At 39.2% G+C, this 15,215-nt stretch overlaps 1 protein-coding gene across 2 annotated transcripts; it reads right to left on the reverse strand.

Moving 5' to 3' along the window:
* Positions 1 to 1,178: 1,178 nt before the first annotated feature.
* Positions 1,179 to 13,911, reverse strand: LOC146370744 (poliovirus receptor-like). 2 transcript variants are annotated; one of them, XM_084907934.1, is made up of 7 exons: positions 13,518 to 13,910; positions 11,044 to 11,385; positions 10,625 to 10,927; positions 9,365 to 9,458; positions 5,062 to 5,216; positions 3,209 to 3,305; positions 2,800 to 2,911 (listed from the first exon to the last, which is right to left on the reverse strand). In XM_084907934.1, exons 1-7 carry the CDS (start codon positions 13,657 to 13,659, stop codon positions 2,905 to 2,907), a joined length of 1,140 nt encoding a protein of 379 aa, XP_084764060.1. In that variant the 5' UTR covers positions 13,660 to 13,910; the 3' UTR covers positions 2,800 to 2,904. The 2 variants fall into 2 exon arrangements, with proteins under 2 accessions (XP_084764059.1, XP_084764060.1); XM_084907933.1 differs by lacking the exon at positions 3,209 to 3,305 and having other exon boundaries at positions 1,179 to 2,911; positions 13,518 to 13,911.
* Between the last annotated feature and the right edge of the window lie 1,304 nt (positions 13,912 to 15,215).

A 15,215-nucleotide genomic window follows, 5' to 3' on the forward strand; every position in this document is an offset into this window, starting at 1 on the left:
GCAGTGAGCTCAAAGGGGCGGTGACAGGAGGCAGGTGAGGCCACAGGTGGTGGTGACTGAACTGATGACAGTCTCTTTTCCTTTTATAGTGAAACAAGAGACGCGCGCGGGTGTGTGAGCTGAGACCAGCCCTGAGTGGGGACTATGGCATTGTGTGTTTAACATTACAATAAACACTGAGAACTGTGAACACAGCCATTGTGTGCATGGGTTCACCTTACAAGAAGGAAATCCAGAAGGCTCCTGAGCCATGCCAAGGGGATGGCCACAGTGTGGTGGCAATTGAACTACTATATGCCATGCTTTGGTGGACACGGGCTGTACGCAGACCCTCGTGTACCAAAGCTTGGTTCACCCCGAGGCATTGCTGCAGGCAGAGTGGGTGGAGGTGAAGTGTGCTCATGGTGATATTCACAGGTATCCTATAGTGCCGTTGTTGTTAGAATATAAGCCCCGCTTCTCTGGTGAGCCTGGTGAAGGAAAGAGATGAGTTGGGGTCGGAGGTGCCAAATTCCATCATTCCTGCCTCCCTCCATTGTGATAACCATCTCACACAGGCCCTGAGAGCAGATGTTGCCAAGTTGCAACAGCGCTTTGCAGACATGTTCTCCCCCCTGTCCAGCCAAACATCGCTCATCGAGCATAATTTTGAAACAGCCTGGCGTGATGGTGCGTTTACGCCCTACAGGCGATCTGAACATAAAAGGCAAATTGTTCCGAGGAAATTGGCTGAAATGCTGAAAATCGGAGTAATAGAAGAGTCAGAGTCGGTCAATGCAGAATCCTGCTCTACCTTCAAAAACTCCTGGGTTTTTTTGTACTGTGTGTTGGATCATTGTCCATATATACTGTCAGACACTGTCCAATCATCCTTACTGTATTTGGCTGAAATGAATTTATATTTATAAGCAGTGTTGGTCAAGTTACTTGAAAAAAGTAATCAGTAACTAATTACCGATTACTTCCCCAAAAAAGTAATCCCGTTACTTTACTGATTACTTATTTTCAAAAGTAATTAATTACTCAGTTACTTAGTTACTTTTTAAAAACACGATTTACAACCTGAATAGGTGATAAAGTGATAGATCTTTCAGCCCAATTCTACTTTTTCTGCATAATCCATTATACAAAATGTAATCAAATGGAAAAGTCTCTTTTTCTTTTTAGTCTCTTCATACTCTCTCCCGCACTCGATCCACTGTTGATCTGCACACAGCTGTCGCACTCGCTTACGTCACTGTCATGAGACATTCTCGCAAAAAAATCACGGTTTTAGTAACGCAGTAACGCAGCGTTCCTACGGGAAAGTAACGGTAATCTAATTACCGTTTTTGCAATAGTAATCCCTTACTTTACTCGTTACCTGAAAAAAGTAATCAGATACTGCCCATCTCTGTTTATAAGTCATGTTAAATCAAAAATAAACATCAGTAGTACATGAGATTAAATTCTCAGTGTCTTAAAGAGGATGTTGTACTTTTCAGATTATGAGCTTTTCCTCATAAGCGACACTTGGAATCCTCTCCGTACATTTTACCTATTTAATTTATAGCACAGCATATATAGAATGAAACTTGAATACATAGAATGAAACTTGAATATATAGAATGTATGAACCTCATGTTTAGAGATGAAGTTTTTCTGAATTCTCTGCCTTTATAAAATGGCATCAGCTGAACTATTTCAGTACTTTGTAGAGCTTGACAACTGTTTTCCGACAGCTGTTCAAACTGCAAATGGTAGAAATAATTTGGAGTTTATATTGCGTCACCTTGAAGAACACGTTTTCATTATTGCAACATTTCTAGTGCTCATGAATAATGTTCAACAAAATGTTTCTGGGAGAAGAGGGAGGGAATTTATTAATCACTGATGGAGATGTCAACTGAGCAAACACTTCAAGCAGAAGCTGAAGCACATATTATGGGCTCATTATACCAATCTACATCTCAAAGTGGAAGGCCAAGTTAAGTGATAAAAATGGAAACAAATTTATTCATAATGTGTATGGCACTTGACACAGTCAATAGATGGCAAACAAGATAATGAATGCAAGGAATAAGGAAGAAGTTAACATATTTGTTATTTTGTTTCTTTTAGAGGACGGAGAGCAATTCAGCAGAGGGTCTACAATGTCACTGTCCCAAATCAAGTGTGATATGTCTTTTTTTTCTTTTTAAATTCGATTAATATTAATTATTACTTGCTGAATTGCAGTAATTAAATTTTTTTTGCTGTGTTATAATAAACAATGTTGTATAATGTCTGGGTTGAAATATTGTTTATCTAAAGATTACATGACAGAAGTACAATGCCAAAGTCATAGACCATATACCACACCAAACCATCACTTTTGTTCTTCCAACAGTCTTGGAGGGATCCATCCAATGTGGGTTAGTGTCAGACCAATAGCGGTGGTTTTGTTTGTTAACTTCACCATTCACATAAAAGTTTGCCTCATCACTGAACTGAGGGTCCTGTACCAATTTTTGTTTTGCCCATTCTGCAAATTCTGTGCGCCGATCCTCGTTGAGATCCTGCAGTAGCTGGAGTTTGTAAGGGTGCCATTTGTGAGTAGCTAATATCCGCCGAAGGGATGTTCGACTAATGCCACTCTCCAGTGACATGTGGTGAGTGCTACACTGTGGGCTCTTGCTGAATGAAGCTAGGACAGCCACTGATGTTTCTTCATTAGTGACAGTTTTCTTGCGTCCACATTTTGGCAAATCCAACACTGAACCAGTTTCACGAAACTTAGCAAGCAATTTGCTGACTGTAGCATGGGAGATGGGTGGTCTCGTAGGGTGTCTTGCATTGAAATCTGCTGCAATGACCCGGTTACTGCGTTCACCAGATATCAACACAATTTCAATCCGCTCCTCACATGTTAACCTCTTCGACATGTCAATGGCTGTGAACAAAGAGAAACTTGTAAATAACTCATGAAAGAATAAAGTTACGTTGAAACCAAGCACACCATTGTTTTTTATTACGGTGTATCCATATAAATGGCCCACCCTGTATATATGTATAACATTTCACACATACTGTTACTTACAATTAAAGCTGACAGTCTTTCTCTCTATTGCATTTGATTGTTTATTTCAAATGATCAAAAACCTTTAGACCTATTTGAACATTATGTGTATATGGTTTAATATCAGGAGAACTACATATTAAGTGTATGAAGTGTTGCTGTTCCGAGTACCTTTGAAAACAGCCAGATTTAAAGAAGCATGCTGCAACCCCAATCACATTCAGAGTAAGCAAAATACCAAATAAGGCCCAAGCAGCAGAACATGCTCCTACAGGGACACAAGAAGGAAGAATATAATTAGACTAATGTTGTTCTCTTTCCCTTTCATGGCTTTTAGTTTTATATTTCGCATTTAGATGACTCAGACAGTATTGCAAGTCTTCTAAATGGCAATAGGACACCTCAGGTGGCTTGGCTGTATTCCAAAATCATTCTACACCTGGACTCAACATATTTAAAAACTTCCATCTGCTGGCAGGTGAGGTACAAAAATAAAAGACAAACTTAATATGACCATGAAAGAAGCAAGCTGGCAGTTTTTGGGAGTAACAGAATACACGTACCGGCGTTACGTATTTAAAATACAAAATATGGGTAACTGTATTCTGTTACAGTTACCGTTTAAAAAGGTAGTATTCCGAATACAGTTACTTTGTTGACATAAAGGGATTACACGGATGTCTTTTCCTGTTTCATATGTTAGGCTGTCCCCTCTCTATTTTTGGTAATTCCATGCCGGTGGAAACCCAAACAAAACACGCATTAAGAGGCTCTAATGCCTGGGTCTCAATCTCGCGGCCCATGTCACCTCTACCTGCGGCCCGCATAATGAAGCAAAGAAATATTTAAAAAAATATTGTTCAAAAAATTATTTAATATGAAGGCAGTAGGCAGAGTGTTACAGGCATAGCCCTAAAGAATGTAACCTCTTGGTCAGTGTAGCCCAGTTGTAAGTAAGCTATTCAGACTCGAATGTACACTGTGTTCATGTTTTTCTCCTTCTTTCTTCTATTGGAGCAGCCTTTCAATGTCTCTCACTGGCAAAGTTGACCCAGACAACAAAGTAAAGTTTTCGGCTACGAGCCCGACACGGAACCCGACGTATTAGCCAGAGGTCCCTTTACTACGGTTCGGAGCCGCGGACCTGTTTTATATACACACAGAATATTTTTCTATAGGAGATCGCTGCAAAAACCTAATGTCCACCCTACCGTTACTCATTTTATGTTAAGATTTAAAAATCTAGTTGGTATTGGTATGCGAGTAACCTTCAGCAATAGTAATAAATAATAATAACGGATTGGATTTATATAGCGCTTTTCAAGGCACCCAAAGCGCTTTACAATTCCATTATTCATTCACTCTCACATTCACACACTGGTGGAGGCAAGCTACAGTTGTAGCCACAGCTGCCCTGGGGCAGACTGACAGAAGCGAGGCTGCCATATCGCGCCATCGGCCCCTCTGGCCATCACCAGTAGGCGGTAGGGTAAAGTGTCTTGCCCAAGGACACAACGACCAGGACAGAGAGCCCGGGGATCGAACCGGCGACCTTCCGGTTACAGATGCGCTTCCCAACCTCCTGCACCACGGTCGCCCCTACAATTCATGTAGTTGTAAAAAGCTTGCTAATATATTAAATAATCCAAAGCATTCAGAATACGTTACTCTACGTTACAGGTAACGAAATATGTTATGAAATACATTTTGGGGCATGTATTCTGTAATCTGTAGTGGAATACATTTTAAAAGTAACCTTCCCAACAATGCAAGCTGGTACATGTTTTGAGCTTGTAATGGTGGCCTGAGTTAAAACGATGTATTGCACTGAGTGGCGCTTGAGTCATCCATTCATTCACTTCTCAGTTTCATGCTGTTTATACTTTAAGCCAATCTCTTCAAGCTAGTTGGTGTTCAGAACAAGATCAGAATGAAGCAACACCAGCAAAAGCTCAAATAAAAACTCAGAAACAAATCCAGAAAGATTTGGACAAACTACACAGCTAAATCCAAGCTGACCTCACCTGCTGCAACACGCACATAGAGCTGACCATGTTTACGTCCATATGCGTTAGATGCTTCACACTGATAGAGGCCATTTAGATCAGAGGTCAGACTCAGCAGTTGTAGCTTTGCACCGTCTACTTTGAAACCAGGCTGTGGCAAAGACTGTCCAGATCTGGAAAAAACACGAACAAGACTCTACATGAAATGTACAGAGAGGGCAAAACAATGTGAGTTTTGCAAAAATGCAAATTAATTTTAGTCATTAGCTTTTTGTGTTGCACTTTCCTTGCTCACACCAAAACATTACATTATTTAATTTTTACCTAATTACATGACTCCCTGAAAAACAAGATCCGAGGGGGTAGAGGCAGCCAGGCACATTCACATCACAACCCTCTCCCAATTGTTTCCATTTTCCCTTTTGATCCCACCATTATATCATAAAAATAAACACCATATTATTAAGCTTAGAATTCATGTTTGGGCACAACAAAGATCATTCATTTACTCAAATCAACACAGTCTTATTATATTCACTCTGTTTTACATTTATTGTCCACTTGTTGGCACAGTAGAGCAAGTGAAGCACAATGCAGCTTTGGCCCATGAGTTTACCAAGTGGATGAAAAGCTTTAATGCTTCATGAAACTTCATACAGCCATTACTGATTGCAGAATAAGGATCCAAATACTGAAACACAACAAAAAGGAAAAAATAATTTATTTTACTCATGTATACATGTGTATTTAGCTATTAGCAGTGGCTCGTGGTGATGGTTTTACTTAAATTTTTAACTTCCTAATTAATTCCCTCCAACTGTTTTCTTACCACCATAATTACATCTTCCTCTCTTTCTTTCTCCCTACATTTTTGGGACTACTGTCCCTTGTCATGCATTTCTCCATGGACAGTGCTAGCAACAACACCTTGTTGCTAGCACTGTCAAAGAAAAAAAATGATATTGACCCATCGGCCCAGAAGTGTCCTGGCACACTGGGAAAATGCCTGGTATGCCAGATTACCAGTCCAGCCTGGTAGGTTGAAAGACTAAACACAGGTGGACACAACAGACACAAACACACTGAAGGAACACAAAGCTCAGAAAAAATGAGTATCAAAATAAAACAGTAAGTAACTAATACAAAGGTTAAATAAAAACCTACATATACCAACTTAACATTGAGGGAAACACTGGGAAAGGATAGAAAACATGCAGGGCTCTAATTTCTCAATGGCACCAATGCAACCAGCTGCTTGAGTAAGAAAAAAAAGTCTCCGTGTGGTCAACAACAGACACAATATGCCTATATCGTGCTCTAAACCAATCAGAGATAGTCAAGGGCGGGACCTCTCTGATTGGCCGTGGTACAGATATTCCTATAGGCCTGCATGTGTACGTTTGAAAGTGCAGGCGGATGGAGAGAGAGGTGAGTAGCCTAGGCCCGATAGAAGTTGATATAACTGTGGGTAATGAGAAAAGATGAAGACAACGAATTATAACTTTTTTGTTAAGGCCTGATCCGTCTGAAATTCATAGCCAGTGTTCTGACACGGAACCATCAAGCTCTTAGGTTATGTCTAACACTAGTCCAGAGGCGGCATCAGATAATGAGCCACATACGATTGACTCCGAGCCAGAGCCCACTGAAAGTAAAAGGGGGAAAGTGTATAAATTTCAAACAGAGTGGCTTGACCAGTTTCCCTGGCTAAGATACAGTAAAGCTGACAACGTGATGCACTGCATTTACTGTCGTGAGTGTGGAAAGACCATGGCCGGATGTTCTGGGAATCCATCCTACCTGACAAACTATCATACCCATTGTTTCTGCGCATGTGCATAAAGTACATAAGGTAGGAGGTTTTGCCAAAGTAGCATGGTTTGTCAGAACACCAGCAATACTGCATTTGTGACTGTTGCTAATACGTTTCAGACTGAAACGCTGAAAAAGCACAGTGTATTCAGAAAACAGATTATATGCTGCGATAAATGCACTGCCCCAGTGTCCCCTCTCCCCACTGCCTTTCAGTGGCAGGCAGCAGTAAACAGGTCGTCAGAGGAAGCCGAGATGATGATTACGTTTAATATTGCCTACAATATTGCCAAAGAAGAAATTCTGTTCACTAAGTTCAAGTCCAAAAAAATTCTTCACAAGAAAATGGCTTTAACGTAAACCCATCGTACAGTAATGATGTTGCGTGCACCCAGTTTATAGGTGTCATCGCAGACACATTCAAGCTGGCCACCTAAGGACTGCAATGGAGGACAGTCCATAAGATATCAAGCTGTTCAGATGTTCAGATATTGAGATGTTCGGTTTGAAGCCTTTGAGACACTTTAAGGCCCTTTTAATTTAGCTTTTCTTTTTATTTAATACATCTTGAGGTGTTTGAAGTTTAAATTTCAGCTCAGAGAAGCACTTTAAGCACTAGCACTTTTTCAGTAACTTATCTTTCTTGTAAAACTGTGCTCCAAATAAAGAACTTTGTGTTGACAAGATTGTTAGTTAATTATTTACAAATCAATATTGTCTGCATGGATAGCAATTTTCAAAAAAAAGTGAACATTTAAAACTGCAGTGTTAAGCGATGCGGTAGAAAGACTTGGGTGCACCTAAGAAGAATGTTAGTCTAGAGCCCTGACATATACAAGACTTAACACAACACAACTAAAAGCAAAATGATAACAGAAAAGCACTAAATAAGCCAAAAGTAATATTAAACAAAAGCACAAAAACCTTTTTTTTTAATATTAGTTTCTGGCACAGGCAGTTAAAAATCACTTAATTTGGATTTTGAGTACACCACGTGACCAGATGATTCATTATTTAGTTTCTATTTTTTTAAATATCTCTGTCCAGCCTTTCTATGGGGAGTTTGTTTGTTATTCTCATATTTGCACGGGTTCACGGGTTCACCAGCTACTCCGGCTTCCTCCCACAGGGCAAAGACATGCAGTTACTGGTTCTCTGTTTTAGTAAGCTGGTGACGCGTCTCTTACCATTATAGCAACTAGGACAGGCCCCAGCCCCCACACGCATGACCCTGAACTAGATAAGTGGACAATGATAAGTGAAACTATGTGTCAACAGTCTTTCAGCTTCTGTCTGCTGATCTAAAACGGCCTCTGCAATCCTCCAGAGTTCCAATGACAAAACACTTTTCTTTTTATTTGCAACATTTTTTTCAGTCAAGTCACAATGTCTCTTGACTATTGCACAGCAATTGCAATAGGCTACAGCAGATCATTTTATGTGGCTTTTTGAATGCAGTTTTCCTATCCTGTCACTGCACATTGACTTGAGTAGAAAAGATGATCAGATATGTTTAACTGGATATCATCAAAAGGAGGGTTGAACCACTATTTTTATTTTTGCTTTTAAACCACAGAATGATTAGTAGTAGCAGTCTTCAATTATAGGCTTGTTTTATAGCCTAGGTTGTGGACATTTTGTTGTACTTCTTTTTTGCATGTTGTCAGAGGTTGACAATAAATGTTAGTTAACCAACAACAGCTGATGAGTTTGAGTGATACAGGTAGGCCTGTCATGGGACTAGTGAGCAAGGGGAGTTGTACTCTTGGTTGGGTTGCTAGCTTGACTTTCAACACAATGTTCATTCTCAATCATTGGATTTTCTTGTTGTTGAAGCTTTCTGGATTTTTGGCCTCCGCTTTTTTTTTTGTAACTTTACAAAAACATATTCACTCAGTTCGGACCATCCACATATTAACAGCCATGCCTTTGGGATTCCTATAGTTTACGCTGAAGACTAGAATTCTCTGAGCATCTTCAACTAAAATTCAAATGTGTTTGCACATTTATCTCCTGGAAAGAGATCACTGTCAGTGAAAGGAAAAAAAAAAACCACCACCACCAACAAAACTTATGGCATCAAGTCTATTCAGGTGAAAAAAAACTTCACAAACACAATTATTATTCAGTGTTTCCCTTTTCACAAGCAGTTGTGACAGTGGATGGCTCTGAATATTTGAGCTTGCAGAGGTCTCCTCCTGGTCTCAAACCAGCGAGATTTCACGTACGAATGTGTAAACTACTACACCATGGTATCTAATGCAATAGTATCCAACTTTGCCCAGCTTTAACAGAGTTTTTATTTAATTTACTTTGTGATCTTTTCCATGGGAGTAGGCTACATCAAATTTGACAGTTGCTGCATTTATGGAAATAATCTGCATTAGAAGCAGTTTGCATTTCACATGAGAATAACTCTTACACGAGTCCTGCCTGACCTGCCACTCACCATACACACACACACACACACACACACACACACAGTCAGTAATTATTCAAATGACTTTACCTGCTCCAGTTAAATATTGCATTTGGGTTGGCTTCTGTCACACACTCAAACGAGTCCTCTGAAATCACTCTAATGTTCACTTCTGTGGGTGAGACTGCAAAAGATATAGAGAAAAGTGTGTTAATCCTGAACTAAGGAAATATTAATGATTTCACATATGTTTGAATCCTATTATGGCACACAAATCCATAAATCTTGGTTACTTGTCATTTAGATCAAGGAGTGATCCCTTCATAGTGATTTAAATATGTCACTGACTCAATTACAAACACCTTCAACTAAAAAAACTGAAGGTTGGTAACACTGCAGGACAGTGCTGTGTCACTGAAATGGTCATGGATTGGTATTGAGGGATGAAGGCCTGCTGAGAGAGCATTACCTTGGATTTCTGGCACAGCTCAGTCCATTAACTGTAGCTACTGACAGTCAGCATGTCTCTGACAAAATGAGTGTTAAGTTTTGACTTTTTTCGATGCCTCAGTTCAGGTAAACTAAGCTCATTCAAGGTAGCCAAAAACTCCAAATTGAGGTATATTGACCTCAGTAAAGATCAATTATTTTGGTACTTGGTATTTTGTCTTTCATCTGACAGTCCAAAAAACAAAACACCCACTTTAAGTATTATTTAGTCTTTAACACTAATGGCGTAACAATAGCCTTTGTATCAACCTAGATATCCTCATTTTGTCTTGACTTTTGCTCTGCTTATCTTTCAGAAATTCTTTCTTAATCTGTTGTGACATAACATTGACTGCCACAACCAGGAGACAAAGTCATGAGAGCAGGGGAAATGTCACAATCGTATATGAAGAAAGAAAAAAAAAAAAACTTAGCAAGTCCTGGATGTGTATTAAAAATATTTTTATGGCAGCTGGATGTGGGCTGTGGGCTGTGGCGCAGACTGGACATAGCCTCAGTGCCAGAGGAGGCAGGATAGAACAGTTGACAGCCAATATCTAATTATACCTCCCCTGTTTCTACACAGCAGCAAAATGGTGCATTGGGAGAAAACGCTGAGCGGACAGGGAGAGGACAGCATAGACAGAGTTGGGGGACAGTGCTGTAAAGCAAATAACAGTGTAGAAAATGTAAATAAAAACACTGTGATAAAGAAACAGCGTGTGCAAGGTGCATGTGTGTGTGTGTGTGTGGGGGGGGGGGTTCATAGTGGCAGACATGCTACAACTTGGTTAAACAATTAAAATCAACAGTGACACAACAAAAGACAAATAATAAACTACATCCGCAGCTGATACTCACAGTAGACCTGTATGGTGAAGGGCAGACTTTCTTCTTTAGTCAGGGAGTCACCACTGATGACACACTGGACCTGGTGACCATTAATCTCTCTCGTAGGAACGCCAAACAGAGAGCTGACTGTGGTAGTCGTACCGTTGTCATACTGGGTGGAATTTGTTGTCGTCCTCACTTTGTCTCCCAAAGCACCAGTGAGCCACCTCACCTCTGCAGGAGGCCTAGAGCCAGCAGCCGTGCAGGTAGCAAATAAAACCTCTTCTGTGCCCAAAGTTGGAAGGTTGTGTTTGATGTTTGTGAAAGGAGGCACTAGGAGAGTTAGAGCACACAAATAAATCACCATGCATACAGGATGGTTGAAGTAACTCTGTCTCTGTCTCACACACAAACACCCAGAATATTTTAAATAAAGTGTTTTTTCATACCAAGCAAGTTCAGACGTATTTCAGTCTTCTGATTTCCACTGGGAAACAACGTGAAGATGCATGTGTAGCTGCCTTCATCCTTCAGGGTAACATTGGATAACTGGAGAGTTCCATTTTTGTTGTTAAAATTCCCGATATATTTAAATCGATCATCACGTCCATTGACAAACTGCGGTCCATCTCTGGGTAGGATAGTTAGGAAATTGTCATTGCGAGGTTTTTCTCTCGTCTTCCTCTGCCAGGTAATCTGTGTCAGGTCATCGTTGGTATCAATGACATGGCACGGTAAGATAGCAGTACCTCCTTGTTCCACTGTCACACTTCCACCAATCACCCGGAGAGCTGGAAAGTACATGAAAGATCAGATCACAGATGAAAAAGTAAAAACAAAAGAGCATCCAAGAAGATTTTCACACTTAAACACTTAAAACTCACACTTAATTGACTGTTTATCTTGATCATTATTTTGACTTTCAACAATTAAATAAAAGTGCCTGAGTGAGAATAGAAATAGAAAACAAAGCAAAAGCAGACCAAGCTCTCCCTGACCATGTGCCTGGATGTGCCAGTCAGCTGTTTTGGATTAGTCTGGATGAGTAACACTATGTCAATTACAGAAATACAGTGCTATGACAAAGAAATTGCTGCTTTCCTGATTTCTTAGTTATTTTGCATATTTGTCACGTTAAATATTTCAGATATTAAATAAGAATAACCCAAATGAATAAAAAAAGAATACAGCTTTGAAATGCTGATTTTATTTATTAAGGGAAAAAAGTTGTCCAAACCTACCTGATCATATTCCCTCCTAAATCTAATTACTGGTTGTGCCACTCTTGGCAACAAGAACTGAAATTGAATTGAAAATAACACTGCATTATGCGTTTCTTCTGGTTATTTTTGTCTGACATCTGAAATATGTAAGTGTGAGAAACATGCAAAAGAATAAGAGATCAGGGAGTGGGCAAGCGTAAAAAACAACAAACAGATGTAGATATGCAGGCAGCTGTGCAAACACAGTGAGTGAGAGTAAGAGAGGAGAGTATTTATGCTTCCAAGAGAAGAAATGAGGAGAAAGCTTATATGAACCAAAAAGCAGAGTTAATCTGTTTCACACACACCGATGAATGAATATTCCTACTATGATTATTTAGTGGCCATAGATGGGCCTAATAGAAAAAAACATGGAAATTAATTTACGCAAAATAAAAGGTCCTCAATTAATTATACTAAATTTGATATTAACAGCTACTTCATTGAAGATCTCATTAGAAAGACAGAAATTATTTCATCCCCAACCATGTTCACCTCACATACTTTAAGGATGCAATAATTCAAACATACACTGAAAATATGGAAATGCTTTTCAGATTTTGAGGGGAACATGAGGTAGTATTAAAAGTTTTTATTTCAAAATCGAAAAAAAGTGCTACTAAAGACAGTCTTTAGTGCTAAATTTCTTTTTCACATTCAGTCCACTGACCTGACAAGAAATAAACATGAACAAAACTTGTGCTATTTACAGAAACTATATAATATAAATGATATTAGGTGCCTTTCAAATCATAAAATTTACAGGTCTTGACTTCAGGTCTTGCTTTAGTCTGCTGTAGCTTGGCATCTGTTTCTGATATCACGTTTAACATAAAGCACACCTTAGGTATTAAGTAATCTGAATACAGGCAGTCAAAAATCATGGCTATATTACTAAAATAAGTAGACTAGCTGGATTATACTTTGCTCCAGCTACTGACTTAGTAAACACACCCTTACTATTGCTTAAGTTTTCACAGCAGATTGAAAAAGAAGAATCTTAAAATTCTCATTCATGCAACTCTAGGAGACTAGATAATTGCCTTTGTGTGTGACTTTGCTGACAGACAAACTACTGAAAGGTAAATGAAAACATTTTGCTAGTTTCCCACGTCCTTGTGTACTCAAGGTAAAACCAACAGGCCCTGGCTGTGTACTGAGCTGATAATGTAACAATGACATAATTTTGTAACATCACCCACCACCATGAAGATCTTTCGAGTTATATCTAAATTTTGTTACTACCCAGTGAATTGCTATAATCTTATCTCATGTGAAAAATCCTCTCACAAAAAACAAAAACAAAACAAAACTCAACCATACTTTTTTGTTTTATTTTATGAACTGTGGGTGAAGTGAGGGGGAAAAAAATCACGCTTAAGTGGGAATTTATTAGTTTATATGAACTGTCCTGAAAATTAAAAAGAAATAGAACTGTACATATTAAAGCTGTAGAGCTACGATCTGTACACACTATTAATCCACCAGATATCCCATCATTTTGATGTTTCTACATCACCACCACCAGGACCCGCATTGGTAATGAGCAGTTACTTTTTTTTTCATTTTCACGTTTCCCTGCCCGTCCGTTGTGACACATGCAAGTTTATCTCATTTCAGCCCAAGCCGATCCAAGCGTGTACAAAAAACTTTTAACATACCGTCAGCAGCTTCTCTGGTCAGCAGGAACGCAGATATTATCACCAAACGACAGGGTATCACGGAAAACATGGAGTGGCACTGACTTGTCATAATAATTGTCCGTGAAAACATAAACAAAACATGTAACTGTATCCGCTTCATTTGGTCTTCTTTCTTGTGGTTTGCTCATTGCTGCTGTTGCTGCGGCTATCCACGCCCTCTGGTTCAAACAGGAAGCAAAGGTTACTTTCAAAGTCAAATGTAGGAATGCGGGGTGGGGGGGGGGATAGTCAAATTTGACAAACATCATATGATGTTTTACATTCTTTTCGTTGTTTTCGGAAGGTGCCGCTTGTTTTGCTATGATCACACAGAAATGAAAGACATGGGATAAGCATGAGTCTAAGCCAGCTGACCTAGGACGTGAGGTCCATGGTCATGGTTGGGAAGGTTACTTTTAAAATGTATTCCACTACAGATCATCATCTGCTATTCATCTTACTGTTCCGTCCTCACACCTTATTACTAGGTTAAGTGCTAGAGCTTAACCTAGTAATAAGTAATAAGCTTAGAGCTCTGCACGGTGAAGCTCCCCAGTATATCTCTGACCTGCTGAAACCTCATGCTTCATCCCGAGCACTTAGGTCTTCAAGTCAGAGGCTACTGGTGGTCCCACGTACTAGGTTTAAAACACGTGGGGATCGGGCTTTTCAGGCACTGGCACCTAGGCTGTGGAACTCTCTGCCGTTGTCTTTACGCTGTCTAGACTCTACTGACTCCTTTAAAAAGCAGCTGAAGACATTTTTATACAAACGGGCTTTTAATTAATTTTAACTTGTATGTCTGATCTTATTGTAAAGCACTTTGTGATTTTTATCTGTGAAATGTGCTATATAAATAAATTTTACTTTTACTTTACTTTACTTACTATGGGGAACAGAGCTTTCAGTCGCTCTGCTCCCCGGCTCTGGAACTCTCTTCCTCCTGCACTAAGAAATATTGACTCCCTCTCCGTATTTAAGACACAGCTCAAAACACATCTGTTTAAACTGGCTTATTCGCTTTAATGCTGATTTTATCTGTTGTCACGCTCTGTTTTGTAATTTTAACTTATTTTATGTATTTTATGACTACTGTTCCTTTTATTAATTGTGTTTTTTGTAAGGTGACCTTGGGTTTCTGAAAGGCACCCTCAAATAAAATGTATTATTATTATTATTATTATTATTATTATTATTATTATTACAGAATATATGCCCCAAAATGTATTTTGTAACGTATTCCTTTACGTTACTCAATGAGAGTAACGTATTCTGAATACTTTGGATTACTTGATATCAGAGGTGGAAAGTAACGAATTACATTTACTTGCGTTACTGTAATTGAGTAGTTTTTTTGTGTATTTGTACTTTTTAAAGTCATTTTTCAAGTCTGTAATTTTACTTTTACTTAAGTATATTTTTTAAAAAGTATTGTAGTTCGCTACGTTTTCAATCACACCCGTTACTGAGTAAATTAAAAAACAAAACAAAACATTGCGCTTTGGAAATACTGCAGGGAATGATGGGTAGTAGAACAAATTGGCGCTAAGGTCACGTTAAAGATGGAGTCTGACGTCGGTGTTACGGATCTAGTGAAAAAAAGAAGCCCCGTCGAATTCTGCTGACCCTGAACTCGAAGAAACGGATGTCAACCCCTGGCCGTATTTAAGGGACCAT

This window comes from Perissodus microlepis, chromosome 16, assembly GCF_051167445.1.
Source record: "Perissodus microlepis isolate ML-2025 ecotype Zambia chromosome 16, ASM5116744v1, whole genome shotgun sequence".
Lineage (NCBI taxonomy): Eukaryota > Metazoa > Chordata > Actinopteri > Cichliformes > Cichlidae > Perissodus > Perissodus microlepis.